The 18,286-nt window shown below is 39.7% G+C and overlaps 1 protein-coding gene across 4 annotated transcripts in view; it reads left to right on the top strand.

Moving 5' to 3' along the window:
* AJAP1 (adherens junctions associated protein 1) overlaps positions 1-18,286 on the top strand; it is a 125,813-nt gene that overhangs the window by 95,369 nt on the left and 12,158 nt on the right. For 2 of the 4 annotated variants that reach the window (XM_050931778.1, XM_050931776.1), the window contains exons 4-6: positions 4,043-4,285; positions 6,307-6,438; positions 15,619-16,263. In XM_050931778.1, coding sequence (XP_050787735.1) covers positions 4,043-4,285; positions 6,307-6,379 — 316 coding nt within the window. In that variant the 3' untranslated portion in view covers positions 6,380-6,438; positions 15,619-16,263. Of the gene's footprint in view, positions 1-4,042; positions 4,286-6,306; positions 6,439-15,618; positions 16,264-18,286 lie in introns of those variants that run through there. The other 2 variants (XM_050931777.1, XM_050931779.1) reach the window with 2 other exon arrangements.

Here is an 18,286-nt window from a genome sequence, read left to right as displayed (position 1 = left end):
TGAGGCAACTAGCTTTAGCACCAAAGTTTGAAACTTTAGGCTTATTTAGAACAACATAAGAACAGCCAGACAGCATCAGACCATGGGTCCATGTAGTCCAGGATTTTGTCTCCAACAGTGGCCAGTAGCAGATGGTTTGGATGAATGCCCGTAATAGACAATTATGGAATAATGTGCTCTCGAGGGAAAGTTTATTATTCATCTGCATCAGCTAGCTTGTTTTCTTATAGTCTGAAAGAAAAACAATATTCTATCAAGCATAATATTCCCGTTATCCATACAAATACTTACACTCAAATTCTCTGTTAGTGTAAATCCACTGAAATGGAATTATGCCAGCCAAGAATTTAGCCCCTAATCTTTTTCTGAATTCTATTACGTTCTTTGCCTCAATTATATCTTTTGCAATGATGATATTTAACCCTTGGAAAGCCACGGTGGTTGCTATCATAGGTATGGCATCACAAGTCTGAAAATGACCCTATGTCTTCTTTAAACTTCAAAACTATTTCTAACAATCCTGGGCTCTTTTGGAATGGAAATACTAAGAATGCAACTATTCTTGGCTGGACTAAGGTGTGGGAGAGATCAGGGATGAAATCCTGATCCCAGTCAGGTCAATCTGAGCTTTACCATTGACTTCAGTGGGGTCAGGATTTCACTCCAGGGGTGAAAAATACATGAGTGTTTCAACCACATCAGGTAGGATAGTTAAAAGGCTGGCCAATGATTGTGTCAATGAAAAATACTGACACTAACATGTGGGAGGCTAATTTTTCAGTATTTCTAACTCAGCCAAAACCAAAGGGGCTGTAAGTCTCACAAGAAGCTTTTCCTTAGGGGATAGGGAAAACAGAGGATTTGAGCAAAGCACTCCAATGTTTATCCTGAAACTTTGACTTTAGAGGTTAGCCTACCTCTAGATGTAAATATTCCTGATCGGTCTTAAGGATCCCCTCCCCCTTTTTTCTCTCTAGCCCTTCCTCCCATAATTGTTGTTTGTAATAACAAATGGCTGTACACCTTTCTTTTCTTTATTCTCATGCAACTTAGGGTGCCTGGGGTGTCCACCAGTTTCCACCATTTATTTTGATCTTAGACTCATAGACTCTAGGACTGGAAGGGACCTCGAGAGGTCATCGAGTCCAGTCCCCTGCCGTCATGGCAGGACCAAATACTGTCTAGACCATCCCTAATAGACATTTATCTAACCTACTCTTAAATATCTCCAGAGATGGAGATTCCACAACTTCCATAGGCAATCTATTCCAGTGTTTAACTACCCTGACAGTTAGGAACTTTTTCCTAATGTCCAACCTAAATTTCCCTTGCTGCAGTTTAAGCCCATTGCTTCTTGTTCTATCATTGGAGGCTAAAGTGAACAAGTTTTCTCCCTCCTCCTGATGACACCCTTTTAGATACCTGAAAACTGCTATCATGTCCCCTTCTCAGTCTTCTCTTTTCCATACTAAACAAACCCAATTTCTTCAGCCTTCCTTCATAGGTCATGTTCTCAAGACCATTAATCATTCTTGTTGCTCTTCTCTGGACCCTCTCCAATTTCTCCACATCTTTCTTGAAATGCGGTGCCCAGAACTGGACACAATACTCCAGTTGAGGCCTAACCAGCGCAGAGTAAAGCGGAAGAATGACTTCTCGTGTCTTGTTTACAACACACCAGTCAATGCATCCCAGAATCACATTTGCTTTTTTTGCAACAGTATCACACTGTTGACTCATATTAAGTTTGTTGTCCACTATGACCCCTAGATCTCTTTCTGCCATACTCCTTCCTAGACAGTCTCTTCCCATTCTGTATGTGTGAAACTGATTGTTCCTTCCTAAGTGGAGCACTTTGCATTTATCTTTATTGAACTTCATCCTGTTTACCTCAGACCATTTCTCCAATTTGTCCAGATCATTTTGAATTTTGACCCTGTCCTCCAAAGCAGTTGCAATCCCTCCCAGTTTGGTATCGTCCGCAAACTTAATAAGCGTACTTTCTATGCCAACATCTAAATCGTTGATGAAGATATTGAACAGAGCCGGTCCCAAAACAGACCCCTGCGGAACCCCACTTGTTATACCTTTCCAGCAGGATTGGGAGGCATTAATAACTACTCTCTGAGTACGGTTATCCAGCCAGTTATGCACCCACCTTATAGTAGCCCCATCTAAATTGTACTTTCCTAGTTTATCTATAAGAATATCATGCGAGACTGTATCAAATGCCTTACTAAAGTCTAGGTATATCACATCCACCGCTTCTCCCTTATCCACAAGGCTCGTTATCCTATCAAAGAATGTTATCAGATTAGTTTGACACGATTTGTTCTTTACAAATCCATGCTGGCTATTCCCTATCACCTTACCACCTTCCAAGTGTTTGCAGATGATTTCTTTAATTACCTGTTCCATTATCTTCCCTGGCACAGAAGTTAAACTAACTGGTCTGTAGTTTACTGGGTTGTTTTTATTTCCCTTTTTATAGATGGGCACTATGTTTGCCCCCTTCCAGTCTTCTGGAATCTCCCCCGTCTCCCATGATTTCCCAAAGATAATAGCTAGAGGCTCAGATACCTCCTCTATTAACTCCTTGAGTATTCTAGGATGCATTTCATCAGGCCCTGGTGACTTGCAGGTATCTAACTTTTCTAAGTGATTTTTTACTTGCTCTTTTTTTATTTTATCTTCTAAACCTACCCTCTTCCCGTAAGCATTCACTATACTAGACATTCCTTCAGACTTCTCAGTGAAGACCGAAACAAAGAAGTCATTAAGCATCTCTGCCATTTCCAAGTCTCCCGTTACTGTTTCCCCCTCCTCACTGAGCAGTGGGCCTACCCTGTCCTTTGTCTTCCTCTTGCTTCTAATGTATTGATAAAAAGTCTTCTTGTTTCCCTTTATTCCCATAGCTAGTTTGAGCTCATTTTGTGCCTTTGCCTTTCTAATCTTGCCTCTGCATTCCTGTGTTATTTGCCTGTATTCGTCCTTTGTATTCTGACCTAGTTTCCATTTTTTATATGACGCCTTTTTATTTTGTAGGTCACGCAAGATCTCGTGGTTAAGCCAAGGTGGTCTTTTGCCACATTTTCTATCTTTCCTAACCATTGGAATAGCTTGCTTTTGGGCCCTTAATAGCGTCCCTTTGAAAAACTGCCAACTCTCCTCAGTTGTTTTTCCCCTCAGTCTTGATTCCCATGGGACCTTACCTATCAGCTCTCTGAGCTTACCAAAATCCGCCTTCCTGAAATCTTGTGCTGGTCTGTTTAGGCTTCTGAGTATTGTGCTGATGGATTTAGATTCTTTCACTATCGTTCTGCATAAAGTTTCTCTAGGTCGCCATCTTTGAATTGTATGAGGAACATATGGTTCTCCAAATTGTCCAGGATATGTAATGTCTGTGTAGCAGGTGCCCTATTTTGTGCCAATATAGATCCTGAAATACAGTACGTTTCTAGAAGCCAGAATAACATCCCATGTCAAACTCATGAGCTGCAGTAGGTGGAAGGGACTGAAGTATAGAATCTTCCATGTAGACTAACACACCAGTGAGTTGTCAGGTGTGATTACATGAGGCTTCAGAATCAATGACTGAACCATATCCAATGTATCCGTACATGTTCTCTGAGTCCCAGTGCTTCTCTCACAGACCAAGTTCCTGCCATTATTTGCTGCAACAGCTTCAAGGACACAAAAGGGTTAAGTTGATTGTTCTTGTTTAAAATCTTTGTGCAAAGAAAGCTCTCACTTCCTGCAAATATGGCTGCACCACTTATCTCAGTAATTCTTCTGAGAATCAAAGGCTCACATTTAAAATTTAAATTAAACATAAAAAATAAAATAAAAAAAGGGAATTGATTGCTTGATTATGGCTGATCTTTCCAAAATGCTTATGAATTATAATCTAATATTTAATAATGTATAATTAATGGTAGGTAATGTAAGTTCCTCTCAAGGGTCACAGTTGCATTTTGGGTTGTGTTTTTTTTCTTTTCTTTCTTTCTTTTTCTTTCTTTCTTTAAAAAAATTTAACACCCAGTTGTGTGCAAAGTGGAAACACACGGAGGAACAGCCACCAACGCAAAATCAATCAGCAGGAAGAGAGTTGCCAGAACTTGACGGACTTCACCCCAGCCCGTGTGCCCAGTAACCTGGACATATTCACAGCCTACAATGAAACACTACAGTGCTCTCATGAGTGCATCAGGACACCAATGCCAGTATATACAGAAGAGATGTTACACTCGCCCAGTGATTATAAAACAACGTTCAATGGAAATAGGTAAGACAGGCATTGAGCAATCTCTTACTCTACAATCTCTCATGCACATTTACATTTAGAGGATTCAAATTTATTCAGGGTTAAAAAAATCTCCTTAAGCTATTACACTCTAGTTATTATTTTGATATGTAACAGAAATTCCAATTAATAATCAATATCAACAAAATCCAGGTAGTGAAGGAAATTGACACCATTGGATTCCAATGGTTCTTTAAGCCATGATTTGCATTTTCCTTCCCAGATTTAACAAGTCAGTTAGAAACATTTGCCAGCTATGAGTCTGGTTTGGTTAGTACCATCTACTGTGTAGAACCAGGAATACCAAACTTCTCCGTCTTCAAAATGAGGACAAATGATTACTCATGGCCTATGTGACCCATAGCCATAGGCCATCGATTATTTTTAATGCCCGTAAAATGGCAATTTTAAGTACTGCTTTTGTCCTTGCAATGCCAGCTAGGCTCACCTGGAACATGTCTTGTTAAGCTGTGCTGTTGTGTAGTACCACACATTTTTCAACTCCCCTCTCCCACTTCCAGAAAGGAAATTTACCTCAAATCTATCTTCCAGAATTTCTATGCTGCTTTTTTAAGTGGCATCTGGCAAATTATTCAGATTTAAGTGACAATGTGATTAACACAAGAATAGGCTGCATGAATCCATTTTGTCTGGTGTGAAATAATGATACATTAATAAGGGGGAATTGACAGAATATGGAATTAAAGATTTGAGCCATCCTTCTATATGTCTATTGTCTGTGTGGAACGTGAGGCTGATTGGAGAACTTGGTAAGTTACCTTTACCCACAAAGAAACACTAAAAATGTTAGCCTTCTAGTAAAGGGTTAATTGCATGGGGTGCTGGGTATGTTGTTAGTTTTGTTTATGTTTTTTAGGAGGAGGATTTTCACTATTGATTGGTGCAGAGATTTTCCAGAATTGCCCCGCACAGTAAATGTATGTTTGCTGTCAAAGCTAGAAAACAATTTATTGGAAGTGAAAAAATAATAATCCCCCACCCAAAACCTTCTTCAAATGTATAACCATGTTGAACTCTAAGGGATATTTATTATAAAGTCCTTTATTCTAAGTGCATGAAGAGCAGAAATCTAAAAGTAAACAATTATAATAAACATATTTTTAAATATCTTTGTGTGTGTGTGCGTGGAATTTTGCTAGCTGTCATATTCTGGGATTTCCTCCGATCTTGGGAGGCAAAGAATTGGCAAGGATTTTCAAACCATTTCATTGAGTGTATGTGTATGTTAATTCTCACATGAACTCCAGCCACCAATGCTGGCGCACAAAGGGGGGAGATTTTTGTTCTGTTTTCCTGTCCTGTCTCTGCATGGTGCTGATCACTGTCAGTGTCTATTGTTTGCGCTGCTATTAATGCCGTCCATTGGTATATGAGCATTGGTTGGAAAGGGTTCATTGCTTTTTTGTCTTAAGGTAATGCTTTGTTGGAATATATTGGTCTCCACACTTTTCTCTGAAGACTGGTTCAGTCTGAGCAGTCACATTATAAGTCGCTAGCTATGGTAAAGTCATATGTTCTCCCAGCAATAAACCAGCTGTCCCCCTTATGTACTGCATTTTTCCAGGTGACCAATCTCAATTTGTCACTGCAGTATTGGGACGACAATCATGCACTGCAATTGGGAAAAACAGGAAAGTAGTTCAGGAGAAAAGGAGAGAGAAAAAATACTTAAAAAACATGGAGATACTGTGACTCATCTTTGGACTGTCTAAAACCTTCCAGATTTGGATCCTTAATTGGCTTAAGAGTTACCTTATTTCAATATTTTCCATTTCCACTGAAAACACATGGCATTAAATTTCATCTTCTTTGTACAGCCCTCAATGGCAAAGGCCAATAAGCCCATTCAAAGCATTATTTTAGAGAATTTTTTTCCTCTTTAAAAAAAAACAAAACGCTAATTTTGGCAGCAGGCCTGACAAGGCTTGCTTGTTGTGTGTTACGTACCAGCACGCGCAAGCCCATTTTTCTGCTCGCTGCAGACCCTCTTCTTCTGATCGGCATCTAATTCCTGTGGCCTTTGTGTCTGAGAAATGGTTTGAAATCTCCTGCTGACTGGCCGAAGTCTGTTTTACTTCCTGGGGGCAGGGCAGACGCCATGTGTCTATTTCCTGGTACGTACCACTCTTACACATTTTTTTCCAACCACTCCACCTCACATAACTATGAACATTTCTGTGCATAGCGAGGTCTCCTTCACCATTGTATTCCCTGTGTGATGCTTACTAGCTAGCTGATTCTTTTTTTAAACATTTTACTTGACCTAGGTGTCCCCTGCAGGGGATGGCAAATGTCTTCTAAGATAAAAGGGGGACTTGGTACTAAAATGGCTTTTCCATTTGGTGAATTAGAGGTGGGCGTGAACTGGAACTCAAGACCCATTCACCCCTGGATTTCCTGGAGTGATGGCCTCTCACTCTTAGAGGGCCAAGCTAGCTCACCCAGATCAGAGCACACTAAACCTTTTAGAAGTTCACCTCTGGATCCAGACTTTGAGTCACAGGCGGGAACATCTCTAGAACTGGTTTGCTTTCAGCAAATGTTGTGAACATCAGTGCTATTAAATGGCCTCCTTTTGTGATTAACCTTTTTGTTGCATGATGGAATTCCAGAGACTGCACATGTTCTATGCATAGTCCGTCGATAACCTAGAGCTGAAATGGCTGGGATTCTGAAATAAGCAACCTTTTTGTGCTTCCACTGCAACAGTAGTGACAAACCCCTTCTTTACCTTGCAGGAAACCATATCCGCCATCACTTAGTTTGTCTGGGGAGTCTTCAGAGCTTGGGGGCTGATACTCCCAAACTAGTATAAAAAACGTTGTTTTGCAGATCTCTCCCTCTCTTGTTTTTTGTTGTTGTTTTTTTTAGCTTGTGCCATTTCCTCCTCCTTTTCTTTCTTTGGAAGGTGGCATTGCAGATAGCAGTGGGAGGAAAAGCAATTAGGATTAGCTATGTGGCATTTTACTGTAGGGCAGCACTGCCCGTTTGAGCCATGTGCTCAGGCAAATTAATTGGTCAGTTCCAAATCCCTTCTCTAATGAATCACATATTCACTCTAAATGAAATTTCCAACCTTCTCTAACTGTGACTTACTCGAAATAACCTTTTTAACATGATGCTCAGTTTTTGAACACAGATATATAATTAGATTAGAATGGAAAGAGAATAAAAAGTTAATAGTCTCTGCTGTGACTTGGTATGGCTTTGTCTGGGCAGGCAAGGTGAAATGTGCACCTAACTAAGTGCACTGATTAGGATGGGATATACCAGATGGCAAATATTTTATCAGGATTCGCATCGGAGTTTTTCTTCTTTGTCTGCAATGCTATAATTATCAAGCTAATTAACGCTGCAAATGACACTCCTTTTGTAGTTGAAAATGAACATGGCAACAAAGAACCAGGTTTATGGCTGGAGGAGTTTCATTTTTGTTGTGGTAAAATCTCTGTACCAATCAGAGCCAGATGGATGCAGGGCTTTTCCATTACATTAGAAAGGTAATCTGATAAACACACTACACCTTGTAAGCTATTACACACACCCTGACATGACTGGGGCTCAGGTCAGTAATGGATAAAAGTTCTTTCCCCACATGTACAGAAATTCCTTTCCCGGAGGTGTAGGAGGTAAATGTCAACAGGCCAAGCCCCTGCTTCATTAATGAGGGGGATGTGAGTTGAATTATAAAGCTCCAAATCCCAGGATGCATCGATGCCCCAACACCTTATTTTCTAAAGCAGATGTTAGCTGATGCTGCAGAATATTTCTGGAGGTGCACAGAGCACTGGGGACTGCAAATGGATTAACCAGGATAAGTTTGACCTCTAGGTCAATTTTGCTGTGTTTAATAGTCAAAGCAAGGATGGTTTAGTTCCATGTCCCTTTTTATCCAACTCTCCAGATTCAGTGGGGATAGCAAGAGTCTGCAGTTCTGGACTCTGTCTTTTATTTAAAAAAACATTTCAATAGTGTCGTGACGATTTAATGCCACACAACATGTAGGCTAGAGACCCTTCCCCATGTGTGCCCCCACTGGGCTCTGTGGGGTTACTCACAAAGATAAGATTCTGCAGGATTGGGACCTTAGCTGGACCAAACTGAATAGTTTAAGGTTCACATGTCACTACCTAGGACAAAGTGTCCTTAGAACAAGGATTGGCCACATTGGCTATATTTGATTGGCTATCTTGAGACGTTTAACTTGGGAATTATTATTTGTCTTTGTACTGTGCTGGCACTGGACTGACCCTTCAAAATGCAATGAGAAATGGTGAGCATGAGACTGGTTCCCAGCTCCTATTTCTAGGACTGTGTGTGGTGTAAAATGTATTTAGAAGTTCTTGCTGACTTCAATCTGCAGCCATCTGCTGCAGATGTGAATATCTTCTTGGCTGGATTTGATAATACCAGCAAAGCAGCCTGTAGCTGAATAAGTTGACTTTAACCAGATGCATCTCAGGAGAGTTGGAAAGACTTGCTAGAGAGAGCAAAACCATTTATATACAGAGGTTGGATCCTGCATTCCTTTTCCCAGAGCATTTAAACCTCTTTCACTGAGAGTTTGGGGTGTGTAAGAAATGCAGGATTGGACTGGCTGTAGCATGACCCAGGCCACTCACAGGGCATTGTTCACCATCCAGTCGTGAAAGTCACCCTAAATTATAGTTTAATTTATGGAATCATATAAAGTATATCAGACTGAACATTTCTAGTACCTTTCCTCAGAGGAACTCAAAGTATTTTACAAGTGTTAATTAATTACACCTCACAGCACTCTTGATTAGTAGTTATTATCCCAATTCACAGATTTGGAAACTGAGGCACAGAGAGGGTAATGTGACTAGAGAGGGAAATGGTGAAGAGCCAAGAAGAGAACATGTGGGTGGGTCTGCACAGAGCTTTTGTAAATTAACTGAAATCAGGTGAAACAACCAGTTCCGACTGAAAGTTGGAAGCAGATATTGAATACTAAAAAGACCACCAGCAGTGAAAAATTTGTGAGCAACTCAGAGGCTAAAATATGTTCTCCTTAAGCATTAGCTGAATGTGAATAAGTTAGGACAATGAATAATAATTGTGATCTGCTCACAGGGGATTTGCAAACCAAAAAGTTTGAAATTTGATGAATATTTCATCCAGTTCCAATTACAAACCTGCAATGCAGGCCAATTTTGTAACCCTCTGAGGTTTGCTACTTTAGGAGAAATTTCTGGGGACCCTGAAACAGACTACAATTTCCAGTGGACATCTTGAAAATGACAGATTTTACATGGGTTTGACCTGGAACCAGACAAAACTTGGCTGATCTGGCTGAATTTCATTTTGATTCTTGGCCTTTCTTCAAAACTGAAATTCAGAGTATCTCAGAGATAGAAACTGAATGGTATTGCATAGACTCCTGTGAATCAAAATTTGGTGTTTCACCTGGTTTCTGTCCTGAATTCTGGCTTCCTGCTGTGTTTGACTAACCAACATGGAATGAGATCATATAAAATTCTATAAGGCACATCAATTGCTGGCCTAGTCTGCACACAGGAGCCCTTCAGAATGCAATATAAATATTACATACAGATTACAGTGCATAAATTAAATAACATTTATACAGAGTTATGTAAGTGTTAAGCATTATTATTATATAAATGACTATTGGGGATTCTAAAATTCTACCAGTATCGTAGGGCTGAAACTCTCCCAGCTTTCACACAGAGTAGGTAGAAGTCACAGCACTTTACGGTAATTCTCTGCTTTGAAAACTGCAGCCTGCTGCTGTGATGCCCTCATTCTGCCTAACAACAGTACATTTCTGTATTAATATTAACAGATAATGAGTCATCATAAAATATCCAGGCTTGTCTTATGAAGAATAATAGCATTGCGTATACAGACCTGTTACAAGAGATTAAGTATTCTAAAGAATCCAGTTAATTAAGACTTCAGTGCTTTCCATGGGTGAAAGCTGATATTTCTGTAGTCCACTTCCAGCAAGAGAACTAAACAGATTGCTTTAAAAAACATCAAACAAATTACAGACTACCTGTTTTTTCTGATTACAGAGAAAAAAATGAGGAAGGTGCAAAGGATAATTTGGGCTCCCAACTCCCTAAGAAAAAGTTCTTCATAGTCTTTGACTTTCTCTTGGAGGAGATATTTTGCACTTGGGCAACCAGGGCACAGAGAGAACATAGAGCAGAACAAATGTACTGTGCCAGCAACATGCTGTTTGGCTCCAGTCCTGCAAGGAGCAGAGCACTCAGGCTGTGCTGAACAGAACAGCATGGCTCAGGTGCTTAAAGTTAAACCTATGCTTAAATGCTTTGCTGGATCATGGCAAGCTGTTCAGCACCTTGCATGCTGAAACCCTTATTGACCAAGGGCATCTACCAGTAGCTTGTGGTCTTAAACAAAAGAAAAAGCGAGCTTAAATTAGAAGCATTTAAAAAAACAACCAGACAGTCATCTTCTTCTAAGAGTAATAGCACTTTCAGAGTGCCAAGGAAAGGCCATTGAGAAACCATCGGGAAGTCATCCCCACTGCATGACAAATCAGTTTCTAACTCTCAGGTAGAGATCTAAGTCAGTTCTACACCAGAAGCTTTTGTCAGTGCAGCACTATCAGTGATTTGTGGTGACATTTTGATACCAGCAATAGCCCTAGTATAAACACAGTTATACCAGCAAAAAATCGCTTTTGCTGGTATAGATTATTTTGCTCAGGGTACCAGTGTAAATTATGCCAGCAAAAGCAGTAGGTTAGACACAGTTATACCAGTGTAAAAACATAAGGACAGCCATACTGGGTCAGACCAATGGTCCATATGGCCCATTATCCAGTCTTCTGACAGTGGCTGTTCCCAGATACTTCAGAGGGAGTAAGCAGAACAGGGCAATTTATTGAGTGACCCTGTCATCCAGTCCCAGCTTCTGGTACTCAGAGGTTTAGGGACAACCAGAGCATGGAGTTGTGTCCTTGACTGTCTTGGCTAATTGCCATTGATGGGCCTATCCTCCATGAATTTATCTAATTCTTATTGAACCAGTTATACTTTTGGCCTTCACAACATCCCCTGGCATCAAGTTCCACAGGTTGTCTGTGCATTGTGTGAAGAAGTATTTCTCTATGTTTGTTTTAAAGGTACTGCCTATTAATTTCATTGGGTGACACCTGGTTCTTATGTTATGTGAAGGGGTAAACAACACTTCTCTATTCACTTTCTCCACATCAGTCATGATTTTATAGACCTCTTATCATATCCCCCTTTAGTTGTTTCTTTTCTAAACTGAGCAGTCCCAATCTTTATAATCTCTCCTCCTATGGAAGCTGTTCCATCCACCTAATCATTTTTGTTGCCCTTCTCTGTACTTTTTCCAATTCTAATATATCTTTTTTGATAGGGGGTGACCAGAAGTGCATGTGGTATTCAAGGTGTGGGTGTACCAGGGATTCATATTACGGCACTACGATATTTACTGTCTTATCGATTCCTTTCCTAACGAGTCCTAAAATGGTGTTAGTTTTTTTTTAACTGCTGCTGGACATTGAACAGATGTTTTCAGAGAGCTATCAACGATGACTCCAAGATCTTTCTGGAGTGGTAACGGCTAATTTAGACCCCATCGTTTTATATGTATGATCGGGATGATGTTTTCCAATGTGCATCACTTTGCATTTATCAACATTGAATTCATCTGCCATTTTGTTGCCCAGTCACCCAGTTTTATGAGATCCCTTTGTAACTTTTGGCAGTCAGCTTTGGACTTCACTATCTTGAGTAATTTTGTATCATCTCTAATCTTTGTCACTGCTGCTTTTTCCAGATCATTTATAAATATGTTGAACAGCACTGGTCCCAGGACAGATCCTTGGGGGACCTCGCTGTTTACCTTTTCCCACTGTGCTGTAAAAGTGCTTTTTCAGGTATAGCTTATTTTACTCAGGGAACTGGTGTAAGCCACACTGGCAAAAGCCTTGTTTTGCTGGTCTAAGTTGCATCTGCACTAGGAGAGCTTGCTGGGATAGCTTATAATAATATAGCTATACATTAAACCTTTCCTAGTATGGACAAGTCCTTCTCCTGCAGAACTGAGATGTGGCAACCTGATCCAAAGCTTATTGAAATCAACAGGAGTATTTCCATAGAGTTCAGTCATCCCCAGGGCTTGATGGGCATATATGGGAAGCAAACAAGTCTGAGCTATTGAAGTCCTCAATTTGTAGTTTAAAGACTTCAAGGTGCAGAGAATCCTCCAGCAAGTGACCCATTCCTCATGCTGCAGAGGAAGGTGAAACTCCCCCCAGGGCCTCTGCCAATCTGCCCTGGAGGAAAATTCCCTCCCGACCCCAAATGGGTGTCTGGCTGGTGAGCATGTTGGTTTGTTACAGGAGTGAGTGGGTGAGATTCTGTGGCCTGCGTTGTGCAGAAGGTCAGACTAGAAGATCATAATGGTCCCTTCTGACCTTAAAGTCTATGAGTCAAAGAAAGACAAGCCTTGCAGTGAAGGTACTAGACTGGCCTCCCAGAAACCGGGGTTCAAGTCCCAGCCCTATCACAGTTGCCTAGTGTGATCTTACAGAAGTCTCTGTTTACCTCAGTTCTCCCTTATTAAATGGGCGTGATGATGATACATCCTTTGTCTAGCTTGTCTATTTAGGATGTAAGCTCTATGAGGATAGGGATTGTCTCTTACAATGATTTTGTTTAGCATCCAGCACAATGCTCAGACCTCTACAAGCTACAATAATTAATAAGAAGGAAGGTGTTTGAGGACTTGTTCCTCTCCATTCACCTTAGTCAGAGTAATCATTACGGAGGAAAGACCCTTTTGATTTAATAAGATACTTATCTAAAAGACAATAACTATCAATTAATTGTGAAGATTTAATTAATGTTTAATAACTAAATGAGATATGTATCTCTTACATGGCAGTTAAGCCTCTATAAATATATTTTAATTATGATGCAGTATTTATTTAACATACAATCTTGTCTTCTTAAATCTAAATTAAATGCATATTTGAAGCATTTAAAGTGTTATGAAAATTTCACTCATGCACACACACATGCACTCATTACATGTCATGTTTGCACACATATGCACTCTCAATTACATGCAAAAATTACATATGCACATGCCCCACAGACCATACGAAGAGGTATGCATACATCATGTCTACACATACACATACATAGGTAGTCACCTCATGCATGGAGAAGCACAAATCATATATTCACGCAGACATAAATAACAGCCCACACGTATATGTGCATATATGCAAAACCACACATGCATACCATGTATATTCAGCACATACATGCACATCCAAACTCTAACATGCTCATTATTAGAAGCAACAATTTCCATATGGAAGATTTAAAGAATATTATGTTGTGAGCGAGCTGTAAGAAAAGGACAAATAAACAGCTAAAGAGAAATTTCAATGGGATCTCTATTGTTTGTGCTTAACCAATTTTCTATGGATTCCTTTAGGGCATTTAAACTTTAGAAAATCGTGTTAGTGCTCATCTTCTTCGCATCTGCCAAGCCACTCAGTATGCTGCTTAGTCTGAATGTGAAAAGGTCTAGAATTCAAGGATGATCAGAGAAATAAATTATATTTTGGAAAACATATTTACGAGATAAAACTGTAAAATAAGAGCAGCTAAGCTGCTGAATCATTCCCACTGTTCTTGAGAAGCATCTCTACCAGCACAATTGTTGGAAAGCTGCAGCCTGATGCAAAAGGCTTTCCCCCAAAACACACTCAAGTTTTAGGTGAGCTGTACAAATCTGAAGCTTTTCAAGAGATGTTTAAGTAGATAAGCCAATCTGAAATGCTTATTTAAAAACAATGATTGTGCTATATCAATCTCATAACAGAAATATGCAATACTGCTGCTAGGGATGTGTGACCATTAACAAGGTTTGAAGATCCAGGAATTCTCTGGGTAGAACAGTCTGGGTACATCCCAAGCCACAGAGGACCTAGTTATGTGTCCCTGGTTCTAGCTTCAGTTTTGCCCCTGTACAAGGTACCCTCAATAGTAAATGACTATGGCCCCCTAAGTCGTTGTTCATCAATTGAGTACAGTTGGTGCGGTAGCATTTTGCCCACATTCCCTCTAACCAGGCCCCTCATGGCAGGGAGTGCAGAATTAAGTGAGAGTTAAGAGCTGGCTGCCCGGGAGATTCAGCTGCTTTGCAGATCCTTTGGACCAGAAGAAAAGTGCAAAAGGGCCGGTTTGCCGTTGAAAGGCTGGCCCCAAAGTCTGGGGGTATTTTAAGAACATTATCCAAAATATCCCAACTTCTTGGTTTTGTAAAGTTAGGTTGGAAAACACATAGCAATATGCATCCCTACTGAGACCTTCAAGTGTTTACTGCTTCTGGCATGACTAGCAAAACTATCAGAAAAGATTTTTCTTAAGGTATTTTAATAGTCGGGTAATTGCTGCTGCATGGTGCATCAGGGCTTCGGGTCCCTCATTTTGGTAAAGGTCCCCAGGCTCCAGGAAAGCAGCAGAATTTGCTAGCTACTGGCCAGCAGGCTTAGCCTATCCATTTACATCAAGCTGACTGTGTGGTTGTGTATTTACAACATGGATTTTTCTGCTCAGCAAGCTCGACTAAATGAGGAGCACCTGGTGCTCTTTCTCATGTTACCCTGCAACCCTTCCTCATAACTGTTGGCTCTTGTAGCTTTCCAGCCAACCGGTAAGTTATTAATGGACTCAGTTTACTCATACAGTAATGAGTCTAGCAGCCAAGTTACTTTGTCCTTCACAGGAGGAGTCTAGTATGAATGAAACTGGAAAGTGAATTAATACTCTGCAGTGTATGCAGAGAAAAGCTACCGCAGGCCAACAAATGAAGTGGTATACATTTTGGATGCAACAGTTTTAACAGACACAGGAGCTCAGCATGTCATTTCTGTGTGATGTTTAGTGATTCATTGTGTAGTAAGGCTAAATGTCCCAGTCTGGGTGATAGAATCTATCCCTAACATCATTCTTTGACTATGAACTATTACCATTGGGACACTTACCAATTACCATTTTCATTTAAATCCATTAATCTTATTGTGGTACTAAGTTTCATGAAAGATGGAAGCATCCAGTGTCTTAAGAGGATAAATATTAATAATGATGGTTTTAATGTAGGGAAGAGAACTAGTCAAGTATTCATGAAAACATGCGTGACTGAGACGTTACCAAAAAAAAAACCTCAACCCAAATATATTCTGGCTAAATTTACCCGTTATAATTTAATCTTTATTTTCTTTTCATCCTTAACAGGATTCCATTGGTGAACCTGTAAAAAAAAAAAAATGGGTTACCTATACCTACTATTTCTGTTTACCAGTAGGAGACTCAAACAGCGGCACTCTATGTGCCAAATATATTTTTATAAAAATGAACACACCTGTAGGAAACTGCATTTTCAAAGCGCGCATTTATGGGAGAAGAGAAAAAAATGTGCAAGCAAAGAAGCCGATGAAGAAAGAGGAAGTTAAGACAAAATAAAGGAAAAGGACTGAACATCTGGAGTTTGGGATATGGACTCTGATTCTGAACCTGTGCCAACAATACCATTATGTGCCATGTACTGATCTGAAAGACTTCACAAGAAGCTGGAGCTACGTGAATTACACATAGAAATATTAGAGAAAACCGGGGTGGGGACTTCTGATAGAGTCAGTATTTCTGGTTAATATACATATATACATATAGATATAAATATAGATATATATACAAACACACACACACACAAACACAAACACTTTTTGTACTGTAGCAATTTTTGAAAATCTTAAATATTCATTTTTAAAAAAATTGTGTCATGGGTTACAAATCTGATTTCTTTAACATTCTTAGTGTGAACTAAATAAACTGATGTTTTCTACTTTGGCAGCTTGCCTTTAAAACATATATATATACACACACACACATTATTTTATATATATATATATATATATATATATATATATTTGAAATAAATTTCCAATAGGGAACAAATTATTTGCCACGCCCAATAAATCATTGATTATAGAGGATTCCCTGAGAAGGTACTGAAACTCCATTAAAGTGACCGTTCTCTTATCCATTGTAGAGTTGCCAGAGTGCTAGCAAGACCCATAAGGGATTTTGTTAGACCTAAAGAAGAAACGTATGGCAATGTTCATTTATATAATCAGTTGGATCTGACAGTTCTCAAAAGAAAGAGAATGGTTAATAGTATTTGGGGCTGTTTTGAAACAAAAGCAGAATTACGATGTGTTTTGAATACAGTTAAATTATAGATGCTGCTGGGCCAAATTCACAAAGTGCATTCTAGTTATTGTGAAATTTAAAAAAAAATCCCCAAATTTAAGCCATACAGGCAAGTAATCAGTAGAAGCGCCCATGAGCATGGCCCTTCAGATACTTTCAGCTCTTAGCCCAGAATTCAAGTAACAGCACTGCTATGAAATAGCGAGCAGCTACAAGAGCATTCTGTGTTTGGAGGGTAAATTTAAAACCAGACTTCATTTCAAATGGCCCCGGCTGATACTATTTAAGTGGCATGGCTTCTGGTCCATATAAACCATTGTGCCCTGGCCAAGATTGTCAAAAATTACCTCATACTATTTTCTTTGTGCTAAAATCAGCAGAGACAGATTCCCCCCTTCCATTCCTCAAACCCAGTCACTAGACATTGCAGCTGTAAAGACACCAAAGTGATCAGCTCTCCATAGTACTTTCTAGTTTATGTTGAGACATATGAGGCTGAGAAGATGCACTGGACTGGACTTCTGAAAATCTGAAAGCAGAGTCTGAATGCAGCATCAGCACCTGTATCCATTCATTAAACAGTAAATACTGAAGAAGCTTCACAGAAATGAACAGTTGAAACCAGCAGCAAGGGTTACTCTCACTTTAAACCAGGTCTAGGTGTTATAGTGGTTGCCCAGGGAAATTGAGCGGAGAACTTCTTTTACCTTTTGAATTAATGTATCAAGAAGGAGCATAGAAGGAAACCCTGAAAACAACTCAGTTTCCTCCATTTTATAGTGCTCTGACCCCTATTTGTATATTTATGGTGTTATATCTAGGGGCTGGCCAGGGACAAGTTTTAAACATTCCTCAGTTTGTGGGGAAATGTTGGAGAAGCTTCCACTGTTGACAGTGTTGTATTTCGCTCATATCAGTCTCATCTTATCATGGCAAATTATGAATCACCATATTACACAAAGCCACTGCTTTGATGACGGGTGAGGTAGCGTTTTACAGTCCTTGTTCCCTGGTGGAGCTGCAGAGTACTTCCCAAAACAGGCATGCAAATATTCAGTCTGATTTTTAAATGCATTCACGGTGGCTGTGGCTCTGGGTATGCCTCTTCGGTGTTTACTTCCTGTGAACTTGTGACTGTTGGTGTTTTCTTGCCATAAAGTGAATTTCTAAGTCAGACGTGAGTGCTCTTGGAGACTGAATTTCAGGTTTCTGTGTGTGATTATTCATGCCAGAAAAGCCTCCACTCTCATCTTATCAGAGAAGAAAAACTATTCTGTGTGACTCCTTTGGTCAGTAACAACTAACCAACATTGGACCTGATCCAAAGCCCACTGAAGTCAGTGGTGTCCTTCTATTGACTTCCTTGGTCTTAGATTACGTTTGTAGCAAATGCTGATAAAGAACTACACAGCCAGTAAAAAAGACCTCAAATTATTTTGTATAATGAATAAAACTGAATGAATGTATCAATCTGCTCAAAGGGATTCCGCAAGCAGAAAAGGTGAAGGCAAATTTCTTGCGATAAATTATGCTTTTGTTTAATCAGCTCCAATCTCTTACTAATAACATATCACATGATCCTTTTAGTTTCCATTCTCGGGATATTCTTTTTTGCTAAGGGTAATAAACTATTTTGAACATGACCTATGCACTAACATTTGCTGTTTTAACCTTTGCAGTAGGATTGGGGTTC

Source organism: Gopherus flavomarginatus, chromosome 21, assembly GCF_025201925.1.
Source record: "Gopherus flavomarginatus isolate rGopFla2 chromosome 21, rGopFla2.mat.asm, whole genome shotgun sequence".
Classification (NCBI taxonomy): Eukaryota; Metazoa; Chordata; order Testudines; family Testudinidae; genus Gopherus; species Gopherus flavomarginatus.
The sequence above is the reverse complement of the archived record's forward strand: the minus strand, read 5'-3'. Positions and strand labels throughout refer to the sequence as shown.